At 41.8% G+C, this 27,982-nt stretch overlaps 1 protein-coding gene across 2 annotated transcripts in view; it reads left to right on the forward strand.

Annotated features, from left to right (window-relative positions):
- Positions 1–1,475: 1,475 nt before the first annotated feature.
- Positions 1,476–27,982, forward strand: part of NINJ2 (ninjurin 2) — a 46,909-nt gene continuing 20,402 nt past the window's right edge. The window contains exon 1 of one of the 2 annotated variants that reach the window (XM_053977921.1): positions 1,476–1,745. In XM_053977921.1, coding sequence (XP_053833896.1) covers positions 1,713–1,745 — 33 coding nt within the window. In that variant the 5' untranslated portion in view covers positions 1,476–1,712. The remainder of the gene's footprint in view (positions 1,746–27,982) is intronic. The other variant, XM_053977920.1, reaches the window with a different exon arrangement.

Below are 27,982 nucleotides of genomic sequence, written 5' to 3' on the forward strand. Positions count from 1 at the left end.
CCCAATGAATACTGTTGGCACCCACCCAGGGTAAATTATCTATTAATAAACAACATATATTTATAACTTGATTAACCATAACATCTTTTTATAGACTACAGTAAAAAAAAGTAAATTAAAGCAGGTAATTATCTATATTAGCATCTGTGCAATAGCATACTCACAGAGAATTTTAGTTAACATATAGGTTCCTATCAGGCCAGCAAGTCAACAACAGCAGCAGATGGCTGCATTTGGGGTTAAATGCTCTTTATACTATGGGAAAAAAAAAAAAAAAGCAAAAGCCAACAGGTGCTGGAGAGCAGCAATGAGTAACCTCTTTCCCCTTACCTCCAGTTCCCTGCTGAATTCAAGCAATCACTTCTGTGACAACAAGAAGCAGGGACCTCAATTTTCATTTAAAAGTAGGAACCTTGGTGGTGGCTTTTGATTATAGAATCAGCCTAATGGTTCCTGATGGGCTTTCAGCCTTAGGCCAAATCCTAAGGATGAAATGAGCTGTATCCTAGCCCTGTTTTCCTGTGTAACACTAGCCCAGTCCCTAAACACATCTCACTGCTTCAGCTCATACATCCGTACATTAAAAAAAAAAAAAAAAAAAAAAAAAAAAGCTGTATAAGGGTAATGCAGAGAGGTTACATTCATCAGCATTTTGAAATGAACTTGCAGTACTAAGCACTAGTATTTTCACTGCAAAATGAGGCCTTTTGCTGGGAAGCATCAATGCAACAGGATCATCTACTGACAGACTTGTCAGCACTTTTAGGCAAGCTGGAGTATTAGAGCACACGTTTGGCTGAACTGTTTAAACAGAATATATCCCTTACCATAAATTTTCTATGCTACTGTAACTACAGAAATTCTCCTTCAAAAGCCAAACATGCCTACCTGATTTGCAAGTAGCACAAAGTAGGACTTTCTCTAAAATCTAGAGAATTATTGCTGATATTTCTGCCTGAGAAACCCATCTAATAATAATAACAACATGTTTTTCTACACTGTGACTTGATTCTGGCTGCACACATTTCCATTCTGGTGTCATTCACAGTTGTTTTTAACTTCGGCGAAAAGCAAGTTTTCATTTCAGCTAAAACCAGACATATCAAATTCAACTAAAAAAAATGTTGGAGAGGGAAAAGGAAGGACATTTTGGCTGGGGAGAAGAAGGAGAAGAAGGGACTGTTAAAAAATTGTGAATTGTCTCTGAGATGTAACACTATCTTAGCAGCAGCAGCAGGGACTAGCAGGCACAACTTTGTGGACTTCGTTTCTTCGCCACTTGGTTTTTCATCTGTGCATTCTGCTGTGTGCTGGGGAGGGAGGGAGAGAGGGAGGGAAGAGATTGGGATGGCTGCTGTGGCTTCTCAGCCCATGCCAGGAACCTCTTGGTACACTGGCTGCATCACCACGTCCCTGCCCAAGTGAGCTCATGGGGTTCAGCTGGACTCGCAGAGGTAGCACAGACACGCAGTGAAGAGGAGTGTCATGGAAAGTCTAAGAGGGGCACTTGTTCCAGGGCTGCCTGGACAATGAAGAATCGGCTGCCACCCCCTCTCTCGCCCCCCAGGCGATGCCAAGGCGGGCGGCTGCCGGCACATGAATAGCAGGTCTGTTCCAGCAGCTGCGTCCTGGTCCTGCTGGGAGCCCGCAGGAGCACAGAGCGCTCCGCTCCGCGCTCCGGCTGCTCGGGAGAGAGACCTGGGGGCAGAAGGATGGCCTCGGCAAGGGACAGCACCAATCCTCACGTGAGTCTGGCCTGGGGAAATACCCATGAGAGGAGGAAGCGGGAGGGAAGAGCCCAGTTTGGGGGAAACATCCGCTGCTTCTATCATTTGCTCCTCAGCTTTGGCAGCAAATTTCCTTCGAAAACTCAGTTCTGCTTTTTCCCTCTGTTCCCCTTTGAAGAAAAAACCAGTGGCAGGATGTCTGCTGTGTTCTGCCAAGAGCAGTTATGAGCCCTTTTCAAAAAAAAAATAAGGGTTAGAAGAGGGATATTACTAAAAAGAGATGCTTTTTAGGGAAGGAAGGGCAGTGGAGGAAGAGATTAGCCTTCAGCCCTCAGAAGGAGGCAGCACATAACTCTAGAGCTGCATAAGTCTGATCTGTCCCTCATCTCACAAAGCCTTTCTCTGTTTGGCAGAAAGTACTCTCAATCTGGAGAGGAGAAAAAGAAATAAATACAGCAAATACTGAGGGAGTGAAGAGGCCAAGGTTTCCTATGTATGGTTTACAGAGAAACAAAACTTCTTGGTGAAGCTCTTTCAGTTCTCTGTGTTCCTACTCTGAGTGTTTGTGTTTTTTAAGAAGGGTGTTTCTTGTGTGCAGCGTGTGTTCTCAGAAAGGGCAACTACCCAAGGGTTGGAAAAAAGAGATGCAATGGAATCAAAAGCCCAGATCACAAACACCCATCAAACCTCAGAAGTTCAAGTCCAGATCTGCACTTCAGACAACTGTGAAGGGAAGAATATGAAGCATTGCCTAGGGCACAGCTTCAAGCCCTGAGTAGGTGGCATAAGGGTCCAAACTTTGCAGCTGATTTTTCTGTCTGAAATGGCCTTAACCATCCTTAGACTTGGCAGTGGGGAAGTCTCTCTGGGTCACAATTTTTGTTTCTTCAGCCCATGTCAAAGAAATTAAAATGGTAAGATTTGTGCCCTGGAAATAATCAGGACAATGTTCCTTAACTAGAAGGAAGGACTGAGACTCCCCAAACCTGCAGAATGTATCTCCAGTGAGATACTAGGTGCAGAGCAGACCTGGGAGTAGCTATGCTCAATAAGAGACACAACTAGTGAGGGAGATGCACAGGTAACAATGACAGTTAGTGAAAATATACTTTATAAAGACTTTATTAAGGGAGAGATAAATGTTAGTCTTTCCTAGAACTAGACAATAAGGGGGAAAATATAGACATCATTAAGCCAGGAACTGATGGTAAAGAGAGGACCAGAAAATTATGCTCACTAAAAAGTCAAATTAAACCCCATATATCAAATCACTCCACTCAATGGAAAGTTTCAGGTCTATCATGAATTTAAAGTCCAAGTATAATAGATGGAAAAAATCAGCTTCACTGATTAAAAATCTTATAAACTACTGCAACATTTTTGGTTTAGAGTTTTCTTTTTCAACCCACCTTGAGGTTAAGTGAAGAGCCAAAAGTGATCACCAGCATCTTTGGCCTTTACAATACTCAAATAAGTAAGTCCAGAAGGCCAAAGGTTCTTTGAGTTGCAAGACTGAGAAGAATATTCTGTTTCCAGAGCAGGGAGGTGTAGAGTGTGCACCATTACCCAGCTGCCCCAAGAATAACTGTGCTGCTAAGATTTCCTTTGTGACACCTCATGGGGAAGCCAGCAGGCAGCACAAAACACAGGTGAATGCACACAGACTCTGGTGTGCTTATGATCAGGAAATACACGCTTTCAGGAGAGGGAGTGCTACCCACTGGTGTAATAAATAAAACCCCTTAACCAAACGAATCTAGTTTGGTTCAGACTCCAAAGGATGTAAAAGCATAACCTGCAAATGGACCAAGAACTCCTCTGGTTTCAATCTGCTTTCTGAAATCCCACAAAGAAGCAGGGCTGACCCAGTGAGCATTGAGGCATGAGCTTGGAACACCAATCATGCGATTAGCACGTGAATAGTGACCGGCTTTTCCAAGACTCATTTATCAAGGAACAAAGTAAGTTGTGGGTACAAGGAGTCTCATGCATACCTTTACTATCACATGTAATTTGACTGCAAGCCAACCACTTTATTCTATAAATAAAGGCCTGAGTGAGCCTTCCTTGAGCTCTCCTGGCTAAGCAGCCTGACTGCATGGCAGTGATTTCCCCTTGCACGGTGACAACCCTCAAGGCTGCTCCTCAAAGCAGAGACCTTTTACCAGCAGCAGATCTCTGGTAAGTGGTTGATACTGCACATAACCCTGCAGCATGGTAACTTCGATTTGTGCCCTGGTACCTCAGATTTTTTTTCTCGGTAACTGTTGTTTTTTCTTGGTAACTTTTACTTGTGCCTTGGGAGTTTCAAACCATTGTTCGAATGATTGTGCTGTATAATAACAGATTGAAGTTTGCCATCAAACATTTTAAGTCCTTTTTTTACAACATCGTATTAAAATCGCTTTCACAAATGTCTTTGATGATGATTCTTGAAGTGATCTAAATCCCAAATCATTTGTTCATGACAAATTGGTGTAGTTGGCAGAATCCTGAATCAGGATTCAGGACAATAGCTGAGACAAGCAGAGAGTCCTGTAAATGATGTGACTTGACAAGTGTGAGGTAAGGGGAAGAGTGGTCAGTGGCAGAGAAAAAAAAAGTGGTTTTCAGTGGAAAGTACATTTAAAATCCTCTTCTGAGTCCTTGCTCTGAGCAGTGAATGCAGAGCAGGTATCTTCTTGGAAGTTTCCAGCTGTGGGTTTACGAAGATCTCGGGGAATGTGCACTGCACACTGTAATGCATGACTCACTCCTCCTCAAAGAGCTCCTGGATGGAGGAGCAGGAACAGTCATGAAAGTTGACTATGATACAATACAGAAATAGGAATTTTTATTTACAGACAGAAGGTCCTGTGTCTGAAGCAGCTGCCAGTATCTCCTAGCATTTCTTTCACAACATGGACAGGCTAGGCAGGTAACTAAAATTAAAACAATGGACCTTTGTCCCCATGTAGGAGACAGCAGGAAAAGGCAATCAGGATTTAAGAAGGCTCTAAGGAGAACTGATCAGTCCCCAGCGTTTTTTGCTTATTCTGAAGCATGAACAGGAGCTCAATCAGCAAAATTGAAAGTGTCTGTAACAGGAGTCCCATATCCAGCATGTCATCAGCCTGTGGAATTTGCCATCTCCTGGGGCAGGTTAGAAGGTCAAATATTGGGGTGAGCAAACATAGAAAAGAGGTCGGGAGGTCCAGTAACAATATTTACAGTTATGCAAGCTAAAAAAGGTACCTTCAAATTCCATAAGCCAATAGCAAGATAAAAATAAATACTGGAACTTTTCAGTTCCCTACAGGCCATGGCACAATTGCTGATCAGACTACAAGTGGTAGCTTGCATTAGAGAAATTAGACACCACCTCTCCATAAGTGGCACCTATGACTGCTTTTTAACAGCAAGAAGTATCTCCCAGCAATCAACTTTCTCCCGTACAGAAATTCTCTTGTTCTGTGTGTTTCCAAGGAGTCTGTTTTCTCATTCTGACTTCTAGGAAGACCAGCAAAACCTCAAAAGGTGCAGAGAGATATGCAAAAAGGAAATGGTGCTGAAATAGAAAAAAGACACAAGACTTACCTGATTTATGCCAGCCAGTCAAGTGCTAAGAAAATAAATAAAACTGGAATGAAAGTATTTTAATTAAAAATATTAATTTACCTATTAAAAGACATTTAATCTCAATGATGCATTTTTCTCCCCAGATGTCTCTATTTGTGGCTTCCAAGTGAAACTTTCACCTTCCTCTATTAAACATCTGTCATTGACAAGAAACCAGGCAGACAGTATCCTGGTGAGGTATAGCAGAGTACATCCTGAGATAGCTGGGATCTGAAAATCACATTTGGGATAGAAACAAAACAATCCAACAAGATCCCATCACCAGTTTCCTTTTACTTCAGGAAACACAGGTTTATAAATTAGAAGTATGGCTTTGATAGAAACACTCTGGCTGATTTGCCTGTGCTTGTTTTGCAAAAGACCCATTAAATCTGTTCAGCTGTGTACCTCAGCTGCTGCAGCTCAGGATCTGACATCTCAACACAACCCTGTTTCATTGGTGATTTAAGCCAATGTCCCAGACTTTGAATGGGGGTGACTGAGCCATCATTCCACCACTCCCAGCACAGCAGCAGTAACCAGGAACAACCCTGTGGACAGCTGAAACTCACACATATTGCCACAGCTAGGTCTTTTAGAGCCCCAGATGGATATTGCAGAGCAAAGGTTGGGGCTGATACTAAATGGCTCCATAGTGTTACTAGATTTACATTTTTTATGTTTTCTTGCAGGGGTGTTAACGTTCTGTACAAATGGGTGTTTAAGGGATGTGTGCCGGATGAAATGTCATCCGTGTTCATACTGCAAAAGAGGTCATATATTGTATGTTGTATCTTTCTTTTTATAGTTTCTTACTCTTTGGATAAAAAAATTTATAATCCTCTGGGATGAGAAGCACAAGTAATACCTCACCATTTAGGGAATCATTCATACTTCAAAAGTAAAAAGAGTAAACAGCTAAAATAACTGTTCTGGAAAACAGACGCTGTACCGAAATTTTTTGGCAGGAGTTGCTTCATGAATACCTTGAATGGAAAATACATCTGTGGAAATAAATACAGGTTTACAAGTAACTTGCAAGGAAAAAAAGATTTCAAATAATTGCATAGTTTACTTCCAGTGCTCAGTTTTTGACCAGATCTACAGCAGGCAGACTTTAGAAAGGCAGATAAATAGAGTTAGCTACAGGTCTAACAGTGTAGACTTTTCCAAAATGCCCACAAAACAATTGGAAAGTCCCCCTTACCACAGTAAATCCCATCTCTCACATCCCACTTTCAGTCTAAATCTGAACACACAGAGAGTGTGCTCACAGCTGAGCTAGACTTTCAGTTTTTGGGTATTTTGTGGCTTTAACTTGTGCTTCAAGGCTGTGATGTGCTTACAAGTTCCTGGTTTGGGCATGTATTCACCTGCTTCTGCAGCAGCAGCCAGTTTGTAGTCTCTAGTGCTCCAGGACCTCTCCTCTCCTTAGCCATTCCTGGAACTGTGGCAGTCTCATGTTGCCAGCAAAGCAATGGCCTGCCCCAGTGGACTTCAGCAGCATTATCTGGGTTCTGTAATTTGGGCCTGGAGAGTGAAAATCTGCACTGAGAAAGAGCCTTTCAAAGAGAAATCTAAGTGTTTAAGAAAAATTCACTTCTGTGACATCCCTGTACATCGTGTGCAATCCAGTCATCTGGAGTCTGGGGAGCTCATCTCACTGTGTTTTTAACTAAACTAACTCAGTTACTCCATCTTTTCAAGCAGGATCCCACTCCCAAGGTTACACTCCATCACCTATGCCATTCATTTGAACTCTGGCAAAGCTGGTTCAGAGATGTAAATTCAAAGAAATCTAGCCACTTTTTGGCTAGATTTAATGCTCTGGTTTGCTGCCCTGCAGTGGTTCCTGGGAGGATCACACACCTGTCCATGGCTGGGACTGCATGGCCATGAGAGCATGTACAGACAGTAGAATACCTCCTTTCAGAGGCAGCTACCCCTCACTTCAGATCAGTAATCTGAAGGTTCAGGTCTTGGTATAGCCACTGGGAGAAGCAGGGAAGGCCCTAACAGGAACAATGATTGCTCTCACTAGTAGATGCCACCCAGACTGCAAGATTTCAGGCTGCTCCTTGAGGGTAAAGCCTTTACAGGGCTTGGGCAGAGATTCACTGTACCCTAGTTAGTCAAAAGGCAGGTGTGAAATAGGTTATTAGAGTTTGGAGCAAGAGTGACCCTCTGCTTTTCTTCCCCAGCTGCCAGGACCTGAAAGTGTGTGTAGCATTACCTGTGCTGCTCCCAGAAACCAGCAAGACTCACACTAGAACACAGACAAATGTGGTCACAACGTGCTGAGGAGGAGGAGACTAATTCTTGCAATCAGTACTAATTAGTTCTTGGCTCTGTTGGTGACATTTCCTCTCTTCCCTTTAAGTTCTTCCTGCCTGGTCTACCTGGACATGGCCAGCTTTCCCACTTGGGGTGGATGTTTGCTTAGGCCCTCCCCAAACACAGGGATAATAGTTTTCATCTTGGGTTTTAAGGTATCTGGGGAAACTGAGGCGCATGTGGAGTTAAATATACCCTTGGAGCATCCTTACAGCAGAGCTTGGTCTGGATCCTCACGCTTCACCTTATGAGGGGCAGTGAAGGAAAAGTCTTTCTGAGGGAGAGAGCCTGGTCCCATGTCTGATGACCAGAGAACAGCCACAGCCTAAGTGACAACTAAAATGTTAAGAGTGGTGAGGGACAAAAAATGGGCTCTGTAAAAGCAATCTGATGAAGCCCAGACATTTCTAAAGAGAAATCTGGGAGGGGTGGAGGGAATGACCTGGGTCAGGGGGTGCTGCCACACACCCTGAGGTAAGGGGCGAGAACCCTAAAACTTGACTGCTGTGAAAGTTTACTAAAAATAGCAGGATTTCTTTGCAAAGCTGGTACAGCCAAAGCAGGGAGAGCAGAGAGGGAGCACGGCCCAGGAGACACAGGCTCTCCCTGTGGGGATGGGAAGGAGCTGAACTGGCGCAGCACCTGTGTGACGGGATGGCAGCACGGGAGGTTCAGGGGACACTCAGGGGCCCGTGACCTACTGAGAGTGCCAGCAGGTCAGCATGGCCATGCCCTGTTTGGGGGGCAAGGTCAGCCAGCAGCCAACACCAAACCATCCCAGGACAAGCCTCCTGCCACTCCCATCAGGGGCACCATCTCGTGCCGTGCAGCCGTTTCACACACCGAGACACAGATCCACCCACGCACACGTGCACCTTGCAGATTCAAGGAGTTTTGCTTGTGGTGGGTAACCACAATCCTGGTTATGGTGGTGGCAACAAAGCTCTCCTGTCCGGCCAACAGCAAACCACTGAGACATCTTTGTGACTGGGAATCCTCTGCAGCATGAAGTATCTGTTAAAACACAGCTAAATTTAGTTTTTCTAGGTTTTGTCAAATAGTTTCTCACCTTTATTCCAGCCTGTGCCTGCGAGCTGATCCCTGCACCTGCTTCTCCCTGTCTGCTCCTGGTTGACGCACAAGTACAGCATTTTCCCTCACTTACCACTAAAACTGGAAGCCTCCAGTCCAAGTCACCATTTCTCAGCCCTTTCTGTAAAATCTGTATTATTTTGCTATGTTTCTCTTCTGAGAACCAAAAAAGGGCAGCGCTTCAGGCACACAATAACCACACACAGAAGTGTGAGCTTCTCCAAGTACAAAAAGGGTGAATGGGCATTTTCACTGCCGTTTCCCTGTGCCTGGCATGTGAGTCAAGTGTTTATAAAACTGTCTCTGAGGAAAGGCAATACAAAAAATGAGCTCTACTACTGTAATCTAGACTGCCTCAGGTATGTAAACATATAACAGAAACATTTGAACTGAACACCAAAATGATGGAAGGGCCCAAGTGCAGAGGCTGCAAGATCCACATCACCACTTACCATACACCTTGACACACTCCTTTGAACTAACCAAGCTATAATTCCTTGTCAAATTACATGAATCAGATATGTGACTCTGTAATTACAGCTGTGAAAACCATTATACACAGGATCTTAGAACTTTCTATCCAAAATAACCCTTGGGGAAGAAATTTCTCATTAAGCTGCTTGGGTCAAGGTTCAGTGAGTGCTGGAAATTCTGGGGGAATCCTGTTGGCAGGTTTAGAGAAATAAGAACAAGAAAATGAGATCATGTTTTGGTTTGTGGCTTGTTCATGCTCTCTTGGTTTTGTTTTGTTTTTTTTTTTTCCCTAATATTTATGCATATTTGCAGGAGTTTTCTCTTTTGCAGTCACATAACTGAATAATATTTTGTGAGATTTAAAAGAAGGCCCAAATTCACCACAGACCTTGATTTTGTGAGAAAAATAACTGCTCCTACCAATCTAACAAGAGCCAAAGGGTGGCCAACCATTCTTCTGTAACCTATGTTTTACTGAAGGAGTATTTCTGTAGAAAATAACAGCACAGAAATATTCTCCCAGGACTTGTGTGAGAACCAAGTTCTTCTGTCCCTAGTTTTCCAAGAGTGCTGTAAATATCAGTGAATTTAATTCACAATCTCCACATGGAGCAAGAGGTGTTTTCCTGCCTATTTTACAGCTATTAAGTCAAGGCAGAGATGGTTTAATGAGCACTGATGTACCCAAGGGCACACCAGTAGAAGGTGACAGGAGGAGGAAGGAAAGACTGAGCATCTCTGGATGGGCAAATTGCCACAGAGCAGCATTCTTTGGTTTCACCTTTGTTCTCACAGGTTAAATTCTTAATCTCCATCAGTTCTTGAAGGAATCCTTGAAGATTTTTTTTTTAGTCACCAGAGAACACTCTGTTACTTCACACAGCTGAAGCTGTCAATAAGAGACCACACATAATTCCTTTCCCTGCTGAATGTTAACTTCAACATCCACTGGAAACAAATTTTGACACACTTTCAAAAGTTCAGGCACACAGCTGTGTTTGCACCTCTTTCTTGCTGGAACTAGAGTCACTCAACCGCGCTGGTGTAGGACAAAACCCCAAAGCCAAAAGTGAAACAAGCTGAAATATGTTAAACAGAAATTCTGACTCAGAATGACCATACAAGTTCTTAATGCAACTCTTCAACTTGAACTTTGCACCTCCTTCTGGCTGATTCAAAATGAAATGTTGCTGCATGTCCCTGTGTGATTTCAGGCTGTGGCCACACAGTTTTTGCTGACTGGAGTTGGAACAGGGAGGTTCATCCTTCCTCTTGACCACCATCAACAATTATTGCTGCCTCAGTGCAATGCTCAAAGTAATCACTCTGTCAAGACTGTCTGGGCTAAGAAACCTCCATTACAGAGTGTCTAAGCTAACCCAGATCATTGTGAAAGAACTTGTTTCAGGAATATGTCTGGACAGAGACAGAAATAGTGCTCCTTTATGTAGGCCTTGGTCTGTCTTACTGCAATGGGATAATTGCTTGAATTCTTGAATATTTCTTAGCTGGTTATGTTAGCTGAAGATCTATTTATTCTATGATTATCAGAAGACAACAGATATGCAATCTGGGTTCTTCTTCACTTAGTTGTAAAAAATAAGGGAAACAGTTAACAGTTAATAAGTACAATAAAAACTATTCTTACATAACATTGGCACCCAGGGTTTTTCTCATCTTTTGCCCATGGTGATACCTTGACTGGCAACCCACTCTGCTCAGGGAGACATTCAGCAAAGGATTGATACGCTACAAGAAAATATACTGTGTTGCTGTATTGTTTTAACCAAAACAGATTTTAACTCCATCCTCACGTGCTAGATTCTTGGGAGTTGACTCTGGCCCAATTCCTTAGCCAGCCCCCATTTTTGGCATGTGGTTGTGAAAAAGTTGCCGAAGGGAGTTGTGTCAAAGGGCTTTTACTTTGCTCTTAATGGCTCCACGTACAGTCTGAAGGAATCTGAAGCGCTCACGAAATGTGGTTTCCCCGCTGGTGTTTGCTGTTCAGCTGGCTCAGCAGCTCAACCATTTAAAACCATTGTGAGTGGATTTAACACTTGTGAAATAATGCTGGCCTGTTCAGACCCAGAGAGGGATGGGCAAAGTCCGCTGGTACAATAAAAGCCCCTCTCACCTCCTTCTCCTGTGAGAAGTCAGGGTGCAATGGAGTTTGAGGGAGAAAACTGCTCACATCCAGGTGCAGCTACACAGATATCAGGTAAAAGAGACATGGGCCCACCAAAATAAAAAAGCTAATGCGTTCAGAGGAAGGAATCACTTCAGTATCCCAGAGGCAGAAAAGGAAAAAAAAAAAAAAAAAAAAAAAAGAAGAAGAAGAAGAAGAAGAAAAAAAAACCCACACCAAAACAAATACAACAAAACCTCACTGAATAGGGAGCAAATCATGAAGGAGAAGGAAAAAAAATAGGAGCACAGCCCCAGAAGAGAGCTCCAGTGGGGTGTGTTCCATAAAATCACAGACTATGAGTGCTAGAAAACCAAATGGAGGGAACAGACACAGAGGCTTCTGTCCCCAGAAACCACTGAAGATGGAGCACCCCACGTCCTCCTAGTCTGAGCTACTACAGATAGCAAGAGGTGTGTTTCATCCCTGAGCTGATCTAATGCCCAATTATTCTGCTGAGACCATAAAAAAAAAAAAGGAGATAAAAGGCACACTGTAGATCTGTATCCTTGTGTAGAGATTTGAACTCAGGACCAGGCTCAGACAAGCAATTCAAGAGCAGAAAGCAACAGGTCTTGATGGCTACTAATTAGATTGGCTTTTGGTTAGTGATGTGGAGTTGAGGAGTCCTCTGATTCATTTCCAAACCCCTCTGCCCTGCCTTCAGCCATGAGCCTCCAGCCATCACCCTGAGTTACTGAGCAGGGTCAGTCTTACAGTGTTCAGTTTTTTGGGCCATGGCAAAGTGGCAGTTCCCTTGCAGGTCCCTCTCTCTGGGAAGGGGAACGGGCTCGGGACTCGGCTGAGCCAGCGTGGTGGTGAACTCAGGTGTTTAGGGCCAGGGTGAAGCAGGGCCATGCCAGAGTGCTTCCTCTTGTCTCACTCACACACCCCACAAACAGGGACATTTTCTCTCCTGTGGCAGCAGCTGACTCAGACCAGCTTGGCCAGATGAAGGGAAAGGTGTCCCTGTCATTACCAACAGCAAAGAATGGCTAAAAAATAAAAAGGTTCATCACTCTGTGGCTGCAAATTATAACAATACATTCCTCTCTATTCTGATCCAAAAGCAATTTTTTTCTTCCTTTTTTCCCCTCCCTGTGTTTTCCTATCTGATGAGAACTTGTTTCTCAGCTAGGAGCCCAGTCAGTCTGTTATTGGTGTGCCTAATATCATTTTTATGTTCCTCCCTTTTTTTTTTTTTTTTTTTGTTTTACATATTATCAAATGCCTTATGAAAAGTAAAGTTCAGCCAACCAAACCTCAAAGGAGTTATGCAAGAGCAAGTAGCCCTGAGCTTTACCACAAGCCCTGTACATTAAGGATGCATGTCCATGGAGTGATAAATCTGTTTAGGGGGTACATTGTGGGTATATAGAGATGAAGATATGGCTGGCAGGTGCTGTTCCCAGTGGCTATCCCTAAATCAGAAGACACTGTCTCTAGCCCTGCTCTTGGCCTCTCTGAGAACTGAGGGACAGTATCTGGCCAAGTAACTCCTCCAGCTGTATCAGTCAATTCCATACAGATGATACAATTCCATACACATGATACATTTGTGCCCTGCACACTGACAAAGTGCTCCTCTCTTGTTATCATCTGCTGAGTGGGCGTAATTGTGATGCTGATTCAGCAGAAATGAGAGCCATACTTGTGGGAAGTTTGTGTCAGGATCAGACAAATACACAGGCTAAGAGAAGGCTGTGATTTACTGATCACAATCTTTATATGGAAAGATCTATGGGCTTTAAAGCCATAGATCCTTTTGGTGCATTGTGAAGGACAGATAGGACTCTCTGACTCCTCTTGCTTGGGCTGTAGATGATATATTGGGGACCTAAAATTGTGGGTATAATGTATCTGTTACAAAGCAGCATTCTGTCTGCCTTTTGCCCAAGGCACACACGTTACATACACAGTCAATGCTGACATGTTGATACCTGTGAGCAGAGGGAAATTCACATTCTGTACTCGAGTGCTGCAGGAGCTGAGGCATTGAGATAATGTAGGGAGGGCAGAGGATGGATTACAAGGTAAAAGGTCTTCGAAAGGCCCAAGAAAACAAAACTTTTTGGTGCCACGGTCAAAAACTGGAGAGAACAATTGCAATGATCTCACTAAATATTAATAAAATCCCCTGTCAGACAGGGATAAATATATATTAAAAGTCACTGGTCATGGTAATCACATTAATGAGTGCAAAAAGGTTTCTTTTGCCCACTTTCTCTGGTCATGCTAGCAGCAGAATCAAACAGAGTATCAGGGTGCCCAAACAGAATATGAGAAGTCAGGAATAAGAAAAAAAGAGGCAAATTGGAATTTCTTTTTTTTTGGGTTTTGTTTAGGGTTGTTTTTTTTTCAGGAAAAAAAAAAAAAGACTGTAATGAGTGCACAGAAAGGTACCACAAAACCCCAGGACTACTGCACAACTTTTTGACAGAAAAACTGAGCCACTCCAACGGGGGTGAGCTCTGCTGGGGGAGGCAGAAACCCAGAAGGGAAGGGTGTGATCAGGAGTGAATAAACTACAGGGATAAACTCCTCAATCATTTCATGCTAGGTATTGCAAATGTTTCAGTGTGTAACTAAAACTGGAACTAGTACGAGCCATTTGTCTAAGCCCATGCCAAGTAAGGACCACTCCAACTGCCCTTCAAACACAGTCATGCAGTGCCCAGTCTGTCCTACATGGTCCAGGATTTTTCTTCCTCCTCCCCAACTCTTTTATCCCTCCTCCAACATTCAGGAGTTCACCTGGACACAGCTTTTGGCTCTCCCCTTACAAGAATCCAGCTTCGGTACACATTGCTTACTGAGTGGACCCCACTTGAAATCCAGGGCATTTGTTCTGCACCAGTGGTTCCCATTTCTTCTGCCTCTTGGCCATCTTGAAAGGAGAAACTACAGGATAAACTCTAGTTACAATGAGGAAGGAATAGTAAGAAACTCCAGTTCCTACAAAGTTTTGTTTTCCCACTCCAAAAACTTAACATGTTCAGTGTCTGAATGTGAATGTTCGTTTTTTTTTTTTTTTCCCAGAACAAGGCTGTGTTTGCAGAATCTGGGCATTCAATTGTCATAGAAATGGTTATTCTACTTTAATCTCCTCCCATTCCTATTCTGGCTCTCAGGTTTTTGCTTCCCCAGTACAGTCTCCTGCTGAGACTGAATCTCCTACTGAGGAAGGCCTCCTTTGCTACACCCTTTTCCAAAGGTCTCTCAAAGCAACACCCACTCAGGAGATCTCTAAAAAACACAATTGTCACTGAGGGGATTTGGGCCTCCCTTTAATTTCTGCCATACTGTACTATAGCTCCTCATTATAAAGTTAGCTTTTAAAGGTTCTTTGTCTGCAGGGTTGTCTCTGAAAGTTGCTGACTGAATGTCCAATTTTCCACCAGTCCTCCTTCAACTGGCCATTCTCAGCTATGCAAAGTGTTTGCATAATGCTACAAGATCATTCACACATCAATCTTATTTTACATTTTGAACCTGTTTTGCAAAGGGGTTAATGAGAAAACAAAACACAACCTGAATAATGTCACCAGAAAAAGAACACTATTCTAATCTTTTAATATAGAGCCAGACCAGCAGTTCTTCTCACAGAGGGAAGAGGATGGACATTTTTCTAATCTGAGAATGTAATTCCCAGGGACGGTGTATGAGAAAACAGCAGTAATCTACAGAACACCCAGGAACAGTTGTTGAAAGATTCCCAGGGTGTTACTTTTGGCAGGACATCAGGTTCCAACAAAACCCTCTGAAAACACTAGCCTAACAACAACAATAATAATATTTTACACAGATGAAGAGTCTTTTATTATCTAAGGTTCACTGCAAATGATGAACGAGCTTCCTGAGGAGAGGTGAATGAAATTGATGCTCCACAGATATTGCCAATAGGTTATCGTGTACAGACTTTAGAGGGCACACAGAAGAGAGTTATCATGTATAGTCAAGCTTGGGAGCATTCTTTATGGTGAACTTACACGGATATTGTAATGTATTCTTTACTGTTTTCAGTAAATCAGCTGCTGGCATTCCAAATACACAACCTGATCACCTGTACACCAATCAAGTAACCAATGGTTACATTGTGCAAATACACAGAGCACTTGGTGAGTTCATTCACAGCTGCTTCACTCTAATGTGAAATTCTACATACTCTGCTTCAATTCCTTCTTGGCATGCTCTTGAATGTTTTCTGAGACTAGTCTGGACTTGAAATATGTGTATAACCATATGTAAGTGTATGACAAATTATGGACCAGAAGTGAGAGACTGGTATAGGCTGCATGTGAACTGCCAGAAGTTTTGGATCCAGACTTTCACTTTGCACTGTGAGCCATTCCACAGTGTGGCTACCTTGCACAAAACCTGGAATTCTGCATCACTCTGGGTCACATATGAATCTCAGCCTGTATTTCATATGCCATACTGTGAAGATGTTGCTTGTGGTGTCACAGTGGCAAAACCTGCAGTGAAATATGGCTTCTATTGCATCATTAACAGTTCTTAAGGCTGAATTGGATTGCATATGACTTTTTGGCACAAACATATCATCAAATGTTACTGCCCTGACCTTACCCAAGTGACCTTAAGAGGACAACATATATTGAGAGAGATGGTTCCTTTCCTTGGAGTTTCTCAGTTCATATTTTCACATGAGGATTACATCTTGCTCTTTGTAGACACCTTCAGAGTCAACATCAGTCTTATTTCCCAGCACAGAATTCTCCTCAGACAGCAAAAGCTGTTGAGTAGTCATTGTTTGTGCCTGGAGTACAGAGACCCTGGAATTTCTACTCACTGCTTACACGAAGGAAATGATGAGAAACAAGTCATGTTTCCTCTGTGACATAAGGGTAACAACAATAGCAATGAAGGTTTTGTCAGGACACCCCCAGTTTCAGCAGTGACTAACTAGCAGAAAGATTAGATATCAGGATGAGCCTGCTACTCCCAAAAGGGGGAAGCCCTGCTCCCCTTCAGCCTATGACCCTTTGCTCCCTCCTTATCTCCTGCTCCCAGACTCATCCCACCTTGCTCTTGTGATGGAATTTGCCAAACCCTTTTCACAGACAATTCAGCTCACTAAAGCTGGAGAAAATGGTCTCTTTTAAACTTTTTTATTTTTATTTTTATTGATTTATTTAAATTTAGTATAGCTTATTGAGCTGGATTGACTCAGAACAGAGTCTTAGGAAAGCAAAAGTGCAAGAGAGCACAAGACTCAGAGCAGGAGCATTTGCTCTGGACTCCAAGATCATCATAGCTACAAGCTACAACCCTCAGAGTTGAACAGAAGATACTCTGTGGCTGCTAGTTTCACTTTTTTCTTGTTGCTGACCATAGCTACTTTCTGAGATAATTCGGCCAAGTCAGGAAGTGGATCAGCAGAATAATTGGTGTAATTCAGAGGTTGTGTTCAGCTACAAATGCCGAAGAGAGAATAATTCTGGTCTCTTAGAGCTGTATTATGCAATACCACAAAAGAATGAAGAGGGGAAATTAAAATTGATGACACATAACTGGCATAGCTTTTATGCGTTGAACATAGCATGATGGCAAGGTATCACAGCCTCTAGGAGCTGTGTAATGCTTTACTCACTCTCAGATATACCCACATGGCTTCCCTGTGGCTTGAAACAGCATCTATCACTAAACCAAAATACAGAGAAGCTCCCCAGGCATCCTGAGTCACTGCAGCATTCAAGTCCATTTTCTCTGTCCTAGAGACCTGGTCAGAATCCTCAAAGGCCCTTCAATACCAGCATTACTGGAGTGTTTTTGCCTCCCTACCAATGCACATGCAGTTGTTTCTTTCAGCAGTCAATTCCCCTACAGAGGTGACAGATGTGCAACTGCTGTCATTAGAGACAGGTTAAAAGTTTACAAACTGGTCTTAGCAGCTGTGTTTGGAAGTTAAATTCTGAGAAAGTGAACCGCTCCCATCTTCCCAGATTCTGCTTTTGAACAGCCCTATAGTTATGGTCAGACATTAGAGAGATTTTTGTGGTGTTAAAAGAATGTTTTGGAATTTCTTGTCCAGCAGCTATCTGCCCTCAAAACTTAGCGGATGACTCACTAGCATTCACCTTGATTTGTTACTGAGCTAAAACTTTTATCCCCTCAGCTTCTTGTGAAGTTCCACTCTGTATCTTTTCAGAAGCAGATCCTGTTCTAATGCAAAAGAACAAACAATGTGGGAAGCAACTCAGAATTCAAGTTTTCAAAAGCTCTTGTGCTGAATTCCCCTGAGCTCATGTGCATGTGTTCCTAGAGGCATTTGCACACATAAATCACCGCTGGCTTACATCTGGCACACGCAAAGAGCACACTGCTTGGTTCACATGTGCTGCTGCTACTGACTGCAGCCTGCTCTGCAGATGGGTTTGAAGAGCAAAGAGCTGCTCTGCAGATAAGTTTGAAGAAGTTCCTTTGTAATCAGGAGACACAAAACCTGACTATTTTGCTGATACTCATTATGTATCAGGCTCACTATTGCCTGCCACTTGGTGACAAAGTTTCTGCAGCCTTGCAACCATGGGATTATCAAAAGAGGTGCTTTTCATCCTTGGCAAGTAGAAAAGATATTTCCACATCCCAGATGTTATTTGTTTACCTTGCTCTACCTGTAAGTGATCACAATTTGACCAAGCTTCAATTTCAAGAAAAGCAGCTGTCTAAAGCAACAAATACCATCTTACCCAGACCACCCCATCCTACCCAGGCTGAAGATTTTACTGCAGTCTCACAGAAGCAGCTCGCTATTTTGCTTGCATATTCAGCCCCAAATACAGAAGATATGGCCAGAGAAGTTCAAGCTAAAAATACCAATCTTGTGCCATACTTAGGTTATTTTACCACCTTGTACCAGGGTAAGTGCACATCAAGTGAAATTTTCAGAGTGGTTTGTGAAAATTCCTTTGTAGTACAACATTGATCATATCTCTTTCAACTGTATTTTTTTTTCCCCTGTAAGTGGGTCAGATTCCTTCTGGGTCCTAAACAACAGCTTTTGAGAAAGGAATATTTCTTTTACTCTTAACCTGGAAATTTACAATCTGGTCAGAATTGCTTTGAGTTATGCAAGTCCCGATCTGTACTCCTTTCATAATTGTCTACCATGGTAACAAAGAGGGCAGTGCCATGTCTGGTCCCTCAAGCTCTGTACTTGTGCCAAAGATAACCAGTTATACTGGCATAATTAATTTTGATGCATTAACAGCATAACAGTTTTTGTCTTTACCACCTAGAATATTTGCCAGTAGGATTTGGCAAACATATTGTAACAAAGTTTTTTTCCTCTGTTAAGAGGGAGAACAATCCCTGATTTTAAAGGACAGGCAAGGAATCCTCATTTAGGGATTAATCATCACTTCATAACTCCTGCAAAATTCACACTCCAGGCTCTGATTTAGTTATACACAATTGCCTTGGCTTACTAATTAAGAATAACATGGGTATTAGCCTTTCTTCTTTTAGGTTTTTAAATTGCTGATTTAAAACTTCTCTCAGTGTGAGAAGCATTGCTAAATATCTGAAGTGTAAAATAGCAAGGACATTTGCATCTCCAGCCAAACCCACAGGGGTTGAAAAGAAAGGCATGATTTACATTCAATACCTCCACCTATAACCTGGAGGACAACTGGAACTCTTCAACCTCCACTCTATGAGAAAGGGACTTCTCTCCTGAGGGCGCAAAGCAGATTCATATTTTGACTCTATTTGTTGTCACTGAGAGGGCTTGAGCTTGAAATTATCAATTCCCTCCTATGACTTTTACTGAGACAAAGCAAGAAATACTCCAGAGACAGATGAAGCTGACACTTACAAAGCCATTCTTGCTCCTTCACTCAAGTTCCTAACAAGTATCCAGCTTTTTAGCTCATGCAGGTGTTCCCAACTATCCTGAGTCACACTCCATTTATTGTGAATGGAAATGCAAAAAAAAATATTTCTCCATCTTACTTAAGACAGGGGGGGGGAAAAAACCCCAAACCCGCATTTTCTTTCTAATTCTAAAGCAGATTTCAATTAGTCCAGCTTTGTTATCAGTACTGATAAGGCTACTCTTATGGTAGGAAGAAGATGATTTACAAGGGTCAGTCTACCACATCTGCTGGATATTACCCTAGGCCTTTACAAGAGCAGTTTGACAGTGCTGCTCAATGGCAGGGGTGATAACTCAGCCTGATTAAGGCAACATTTCTTCTAATAACTTGTTATTAAGAAATATGTGATTAACTTTGACTTCAGCACTCTGTAGGGATTTATTATTTTCCTGAGTCCTTTGAGCCTGATTTGATAGCAGTTTTAAATGATGAAATTTGATGCCAACTTTGATTAGGTTGCGTTAATAGCTTTTTTCCACCCAAAAAAAGCTCTCTCTTTGTTCACTCCTTTATGCTACCAAGACTTGCTAATCTCTTTGTACCAGCAGAAAATAATAATAATAATAATAATAATAATAATAATAATAATAATAATAATAAATCAGCAGCACACAAGATTATTTGCTGTGCCAAGGCAAAGCTCCCAAGAAGACATGGCAACATGGAAAACAGGCAGAGATGTGAGTAAGAGGAGATTGATGAGATGGATGATAAGCCCAGAGGCAGTGGCAGAATGAAGCAAGGGCACAGGGAGCACAGGAGTAGGGGCAGGCCTGGGGGCAGCCATTAGGCAAATAAGGCACATTCAACCATGTCCCCATCATGAGGGGTTCCACAGGGAGCCACGTGAGCTTTTTCTGATTGACTTTGATGAAGGGATGCTGGAAGTAGATAGTTAAACCATTTCAGCTGGGACATCCTCAAGTCACAGGAAACATTCCCACTGGAATGATCTGCTCCTCCTGGGTCCTCAGTGTCGAGACGCAACAGGACGCTGACTGAAAACTCGTTCTAAAAATGATTGTGGTATGTGGGGTCCTGGGGGGAAATGGTGGTGCAGCAGCATCTGCTTTACTCCTCAGCAACTTTCAAACACATCTGGAGCGTTTGCATGTTGTGTATCTTCCTGCTACAGTAGCAGAAATGGCTTGGGAGGGTCTTTGGCATGGAAAGAAACGAATAGAATGAAAACCATTTGTACTGGACACTACTATTAGATTTCATTGTGGTCTGTCTTTCTATGGGAGCCTGGATTCCCAAAGGAAAAGAATTGCCAGGAAGGTCCTTTCTGTGCATTTTCCCGGGTAGCTGCAATAATTTCTTTCGTATGGAGATGTCATTCCCACAAGGCAGTGCTTTCTTAGTTAGTTCAAGAATATATTCCTGCTAGTGCAAACTTGCAAGCTGCCCAGAAACACAGGATAGTCCAAATGAGGCTGCTTGTTCATTTAACTGTCGAATATATAGCTGAGGTAAGAAGTGCTTTTTCCATTTCCCTCTCCATTTCTAGGTGTACTCAAGGGATTAAATGCATTTTGAAAAGTACTCATGCTCTTTTTGCAGCAGTAGCCATCTCTTACCCCAACTGTAGCTGGAAAAGCTGAGATCCACTGCAGTGATTTTGCTAACATTGCAGTGACCTGACTATCCACGGGGACAGAGTATTTTTGATAGGAAGCCCTTAATTCTTCATTCTGTAGACCCAGCTGGTCCACAGAGGCTGACATCATTTGACCACAGAATACAATGCTAACCACCAAGTTTTTTGCCAAAATATAATTTGATAGCTCAACACATTAAAATTTCTTTTGGAATCGGTGTCCACTATATATGCTATTATTCACCAGTGGCATGCATTCAATGTCTCTATGCAATCATCCAGCAGTCTTTTTTCTAGGGATATATTTGCCAAGATTAAAAACAAGGAAAAATTTAAACTATTTTCAATGTGTTTCCAACTGTTGTTCTAAGTTTTCTGAACCACATTGTTGAGATGTGATCTAAATTAATGAATATTCTCCTTAGCAGCTGCTATTCAAACAGTTAGTCTCCATTTTCTTTTTTGATTATGACCTGTAAATCATTGAACATGAATATTATCAGGTGGGGCTACACATGTGGACAATCTGGGTTCATTACCAAGCAGGTCATAGGGGAAGTTACTTCTACCCCTCTAGTCTGGAATGATTTTATAATCTTTTTTTGGAATGAAGAGTTCTCTTTAAACAAAAAAAGTTCATCTTTCCAAATATATGCTGGTGTTGCTGTTGCCAGTTTGACAACTCTGACATATGGACATTTCACAGGAAATTTGGGGATTTTTTTGGGTTTGTATTTTTTTTTCCCTCAGGCAGCTCAGAGTCCTGAAAGAGCTGCTGATGAAATATTGAACAAGTGTTGTTAACATCTACTTCCAGCAATATAACAGCTCAGCTATAAATTTTAGTCAGAATAAAATCTTGATATGGAATAGCTTTCCACTGGAAAATGTTCTAATGAATCTTTTTGGAACTGTGTTGAGAATACCAAAATTTGTGAAAGTTTTCCATCTAAATGTTTCAGAATGAAACATTTAATCTTTTAACTTTGAAATAGCTCTTTATTTTGTATTTGATTGATCTGGTATTTTATGTTACAAAACATTCCAAATCTTTTTTGAGTAGCTGAAACATTTTCTCTCAACACAATATAGGATATTTTTCCCCATTAACTTTTCTTTCCCGGACAGTTTTGAAGCATTTAGCATCACCCTTCCAGATCAGAACAAAGTAAAGTGAATGTAACCAAGTAATGAGTGCATGTTACCCTCTCTCCTCTGGATCCGAGCCACACAAGGTCTGGATCAGTTACAGCTTGCTGCTGAAAAGCTTGGCTGCTCACCTCAGGCTGCAGGGACTCACAGGATCAGCTTTGGACATTCTCTGGTTAAGGCTTCAGTGTCAAGGCATTGGCTCTCACAACAGTATCCATACTCCCTGGATTCTGCAATCCTAGTGCTGTAAGAACCACTGAGTGTGTGGTCTCAGTAAACACAGAGCAAATTCCAAACTCTGCAGCGAGATATCTTGAACAAACACTTTGTGCCTATAATACACTGATTAATAAAATAGAGGAGTTCAGACTTCATGAGGCTGTTGTGTGGAGGACTGAGGTTTTCTGCTTAAAATGTTTCCCTTTCCTGATCTTGAGAAACAGAGGAAGAGCTAAACACAGTAATTATGTAATTACTACTATGTAATTATTGATTCTATGTAACTGTTGGTTGAGATGCAAGCTATTTCCAGATGAACAGAACAATTTTAACTACACTACAAGAAATTCAGTGATGGTTGCTAGAGCGTGTAATTGAGGTTTTTATAGGTAAACACTAGCAAGGGTTGGGTATTTAGCAGGTAAAACCAGCTGCTATCCACACTGTTCCAGCACATACTAATGATCAGCCCCTCTCTAACCTATTCTCAAAAGGTTTACCTCTTCAAAGAATCATAGATTGGATGGAGTTGGAACCCCTCTGCCATGGGCAGGGACTTGTTCCACTAGACCAGGTTATATCCAGCCTGGCCTTGAACATTCGCAGGGATGGGGAGTCCACAAACCTTCTGGGCAACCTGTTCCAGTGCCTCACCGCCCCTATAGTAAAGAATTTCTTGCTAATATCTACTGCAAACCTGCCCTCCTTCAACTTAAAGCCCTTCTCCCTTGTCCTATCCCTGCATGCCCTTGGAAAATGTCCTTCTCCCACTCTCTCATAGGCCCCTTTCAGGTGCTTGAAAGTGCCCCAAGGTTTCCCAGCCCCCTCTCCAGGCTGAACAACCCCAACTCTCTCAACTGTTTGCATAGGAGAGGAGCTCCAGCCCTGTGGTCAACTCAGTGGCCTCCTCTGGACTTGTTCCTACAGGTCAACACCTCCCTTGTGCTGGGGGCCTGAGTGCAGTGCTCCAGGTGGGCTCTCACAGGAGCATTGGTGCACTGCCTCACCTGGCTGCAATGCAGAAGAGTGGAGCAGAGGATTGTTTAAGCTCAGGATTTGACTCAGATCGTGACCCTGCCTCTGCCACTGTGTTTTTGTGTTGCTCCCAGCTCTGCAGGTATCTCTGTAGATGCAGATCCACAGTTTGGCAGGGCAAGCTTAGCTGCAGCACAGATGTGTGCTGTTGAATTAACCATGACAGGAGAAGGCAAATCCAGCAGATCCTTCAGGTGGTTGGACCCACCCAGCTTGTCATGCAACTGTGAGTACAGTTCCACAGCCTTTTCAAGGGACATAAACCTAAATGAAGTTTTGCATAATCCCGCTCATCCACCATTTTCATCTGTGGGATTTCATTGTAGCCAGGTGAATCCATTCAACAAAAGAAACTTTTGATGTCAGGACACAACCAGATAGGAATGATGCCCTGCCTTTACTGTCTATTTAACTCTACAATTTATTGCCTTTTAAAGCTGTGCTAGATTATTTATGGAGAGGAAACTAATAAAAGATACAGATATATAGCAGAGATTTTAGAATGTTCTCTGGCAGGAAGATACACGAAATCAGAGAAGTCACTGTAGGGAAAATACAGCTTCTCTAAAAAAAAAAAAATATCCAGTATTAAGAGAAATGCACTTTGTCGTCATCACATGACAAGGTCCTTATAAACACCCTTGATTTTGGAATTTCTTAAATTTACACTTTCTGCCATCAATATCCTGATTCCACAGTTCTGTTTAAACAAAGAGGACAAACGATTACTTGATTAAACTGAAGAATTGACTAAATCTAACTTCACATGCAGTGAAATAGATTAGTAGAATTGCTGCTACATCAGCAGCAAAGCTGACTCAAGTTTACCAGTGTGCAGCAATACATTTCAAAAGTTTAGGAAGAGAAACTGATACTCAGTGATCCTTGGGGATCACTGAATTATTCAGTGTTGCCTTCTGAGTAAGGCTGATGCTGCACCGCTTGGCTGCTTCTGTACCAAATCCAGTAACTGGTATTTGACTGGAGCATAAGAAGGTGATGCATCTTGATTTAAAGATTTCAAGAGATGGGAGAATTTACCCACTCTCTTGTCAAGTTATCTCCATTTTCAATTTAAACTTAACCGTAATTCAGCTTCCTGTTAGAGGGAGGTTTGTATGCATTCTCCAGCAATATTTAAAAGTTGGTTTAGTACCTAATACTAATTAAATCTGAATTAATATTTCTTTTAAGCAGGACAGCTGCATCTCGTTCAGTTTTCCATTGCAAGACATTTTCTAGCATCTTCATAATTTATATGGGGTTTTTTTTCTGTGCACTCTTCCAGATTTGATAGGTTTCTCAGCTGTGACATGAGCTGAGTTTCTCATGCCATTGTGATACTAAACAAATTAATCCAACGAACACAGCTCTGCTCCTGTCATCACTGTAGAACTTCCATGTCCCACAGCCAGCTCATGTTCAGTGCTGTTTCCATTAGGAACTTTAAATCCATTTTCGAAACTCCCTTCCAGTTGGATGGTTCTTAATGCTTATAAGCTGTATTTCACTTGTATTGTACCTAGAAATCATTAGAAAGACAAGATATGAAAAATTGTTAGAGTAACCCTTATTATTTCATGCCTTATCAATGCACACTGGCCTGACAAAATTACCTGGCATATGGCCATGTTGATTAGAATCAAGTTACTTGTTCATGCTGGCTCAAGTGAGGCTGGTTTCACTTTGTGGCACACAAAGCCAAATGATCCCCTCTTGCCCTCCCTATCTCCACAAATAAATATGAAGAGATTTCTGTTAAATAGCATTAGTTTCACTCGCCCCCTTAGCCATATTTGGAGCCTCATGGCCCTCTGTCACAGGCTGCCTCTCCCATATTCTATTCTCCAGGCCTGCAAGGGTCTTTTATAACACTTATTTCAAGCTGGCTTTGGGCTTAAAAATGACACAGATAAAAATACTGAACTGCCTCAGCAGCAGTCAACACGTTTGGATGGTTCCAGCTCCAGCACTCAACATCTGTGACAAAGCCAGCTATAGCACCAACTAATTCTGGCCAACAGAGCACATCACTGGGGCTCATTAAAGGCTGCAAAGGGCAATAAATCTGACAGGGTATCATTTAACACAATCAAAATTTTCAAATCATATTCTCTGCAACAAAAATACAATGCGCAAAAAGCCAAACCTCACTTTACACTGGGCACAATATTGCCTATTCCCTTTCCTGCTCTGCTAGTTGAATTCCATATCAAACTTTCTCATGTTTTGCCCCCTGGCATCTAAGAAGCTGAACCAGGGTCACTGAGGTCATCTTGTTTTGCCTCTCTCTGTGGTAACTCTCCTCTAGACCCAAAAGTTTGCTTATTGCTCAAAGACTTACTCAAAGATAGCAAGAGAAAGCAGTGCACCTCACACAGCTCTTTTGCTTATCTGGTGCTGTTTAGGCATGCTGGGGTTTATTTTTTTTATTCTTTATGGCTGCTGGTTTTCATCTTTCATGGCTATTTGTGAGGGCTGGAAAGTGTTTCTGCAGTCCTGTGATGCTTGATTACATCATCCCAATTCTCTTTAAACACAAAAGAGAACTACTGAATATTTCTGCTGTTCCTGAATTATTAAGACCCTCACCATCTTCTGTGAAGCAAGTGAGCCATACTTAGAAATTATTTTATTGTTGTTACCCTTTAAAATGCCTTACTGTCCTTAGGCTGCAAGGTAGAAGTTTCTTTTGCTCCCTTTCAAGTCTTTCCCTTCTTTATATTTCCACAGGCTCTAATTTACATAATTGCTGCCTCCTTCCTCTTTCTTCTCCTCTTCCCCATTTATCTGATATATTTTTAATAGCTGCCTCTGCTTCCTCACTTAAAAAGGAGGTGCCACTAACCAAAGATGTCCTTGTTCACGATTATGAAATTGCGGTTTTTAGTCATCTAGTAAAATCTCCTAGAATCATTTCCAGTTTTCATTCACATTTTCCTGTCTAGATCTTGCAACTTCTGTCCAAGCTTCTCTTCCCAAACACATCCATTCATCATTTTCTTGGTTGCTCTGCAAAATAGGCCATGGGGAGCATCACATGTAAGACTAGGCAGAGATACAGAAAACAGACTAGAAAGAAAATCTTGTGCATTTCCTTAGACAAGGTAGAAGATGGAAACTTCTTCATTTAACATCCTAACATGAAAAATGAGATTATTTTCAATGTCTCTTCAGAATATGCTGGACTAGGGTTCAGGTCCTGTTCTCATTTAGTCTAATTACAGAGTCATTACCAGGAATTACTAAGCTTGCACAGGCAGTCTCTTTTCTAGGAATTAACCAGCCCTACTCAGTTTGAAAATTATTGGAACTATGTCTTAGGTATTATTACCAAAGAAAAGATAGGCTACTGGGAAAATGAGATGAAAAAGTCTCTAAGTTTTAATAAGCACTAAAATACCAAGTACTTACTTACTCATTCCTATTCAATTCTTCAGAAGCTTGTGCTTTATTAACAGCAGTGATAACTAAATGTGCTGTAGGTCCAGCTGTTTTGTACTTGGGAGTCCTGAGGGAAAACACTAAGGAATAAAATTAGCTTCCCAGATTTTTTAGGAGTACCTTGGTGAAAGATGGAAAAAGTGTAGTGTCCCCTAAAAAACTGAGAACAGATGAATGGAGTTGCCTCATTGATGCTCCTCCTTCCTGTTACACGCTGTGTTTGAGATTTATGAGGAAGCAAAGGACAAGTGGACGTGATGATGCAGTTTACCAGAACTGAAAGTGCTAATGATTATGAAATTAAGAATCCTGATTACAACTGAGCACTGATTAAGCAAAAATATGGTGGGAATATAAAGCTATTTCTTGGTAGATTTTTTGGAGTTTGTTTGTTTGTTTGTTTGTTTGTTTTTGGGGTTTTTTGTTTGGTTTTTTGTTTGGTTATTGAATTTGTTTGGTTGGGTTTTTTTTTTTGTTTTTGTTTGAGGCAAGTATGATAACACATAACAAAAGAAGCATCCCAATATGTATAAGCAGAACTCCTAAAGAGCTTCTCTGGTTTTGTTTTCTGGGTGGTGGGGATTTTTTGTTTGGTTAGTTTTTTTCCCCCTTTTATTCCTCCTTAAATTAAGTTGTCTGCAATAGCATGAGGGAAGAGGAAGAAAGGAAGAGAACTTTTGGGAAGTCTACCTAATAAACATTACAGAAACCTTGCTCCAGCATTATAGCTATTTACTTGATTTTAATGCTTCTATTTGTGGGGAAATAAAATAGTGCACAAACCAGGTAAAAATGGCTAGTAGCCACGAAAAATTAAAACCACAGCAGAAGGAATTAAGGGTTTGGGATATGCAGCAAACATGGATCTGTCAGGAGGAAAATGACAATTGTAAACCTCAGGACAAGGCTTCTTCATCCCAGGCGTGCTACTGTTACCTCAAGCCACATAACTGATGCAAGAGCTGAGTTTTGTGTTTCATGTATAATGCAACAGGAGAAGTAATTCCAGTGCAGGAATAAAAAAAGTTTATTGTTTTCCATCAACCCTAGCCTCATTTCTTAGCTGATTTTAAAGTTTCAAATCTCTTTCCAGATGAAAATAACACCCACATAGTCCTATCTCCACTGGAGTTCAATTTAGTTATCTTGGAAACATGACAGTGAAATGATACTGCGACTATTTCTCAGTTATGGTGAAACCAAGAAAGTTTTATGAAAAGAAAAA

This window comes from Vidua macroura, chromosome 5 (genome assembly GCF_024509145.1).
Source record: "Vidua macroura isolate BioBank_ID:100142 chromosome 5, ASM2450914v1, whole genome shotgun sequence".
Classification (NCBI taxonomy): Eukaryota; Metazoa; Chordata; class Aves; order Passeriformes; family Viduidae; genus Vidua; species Vidua macroura.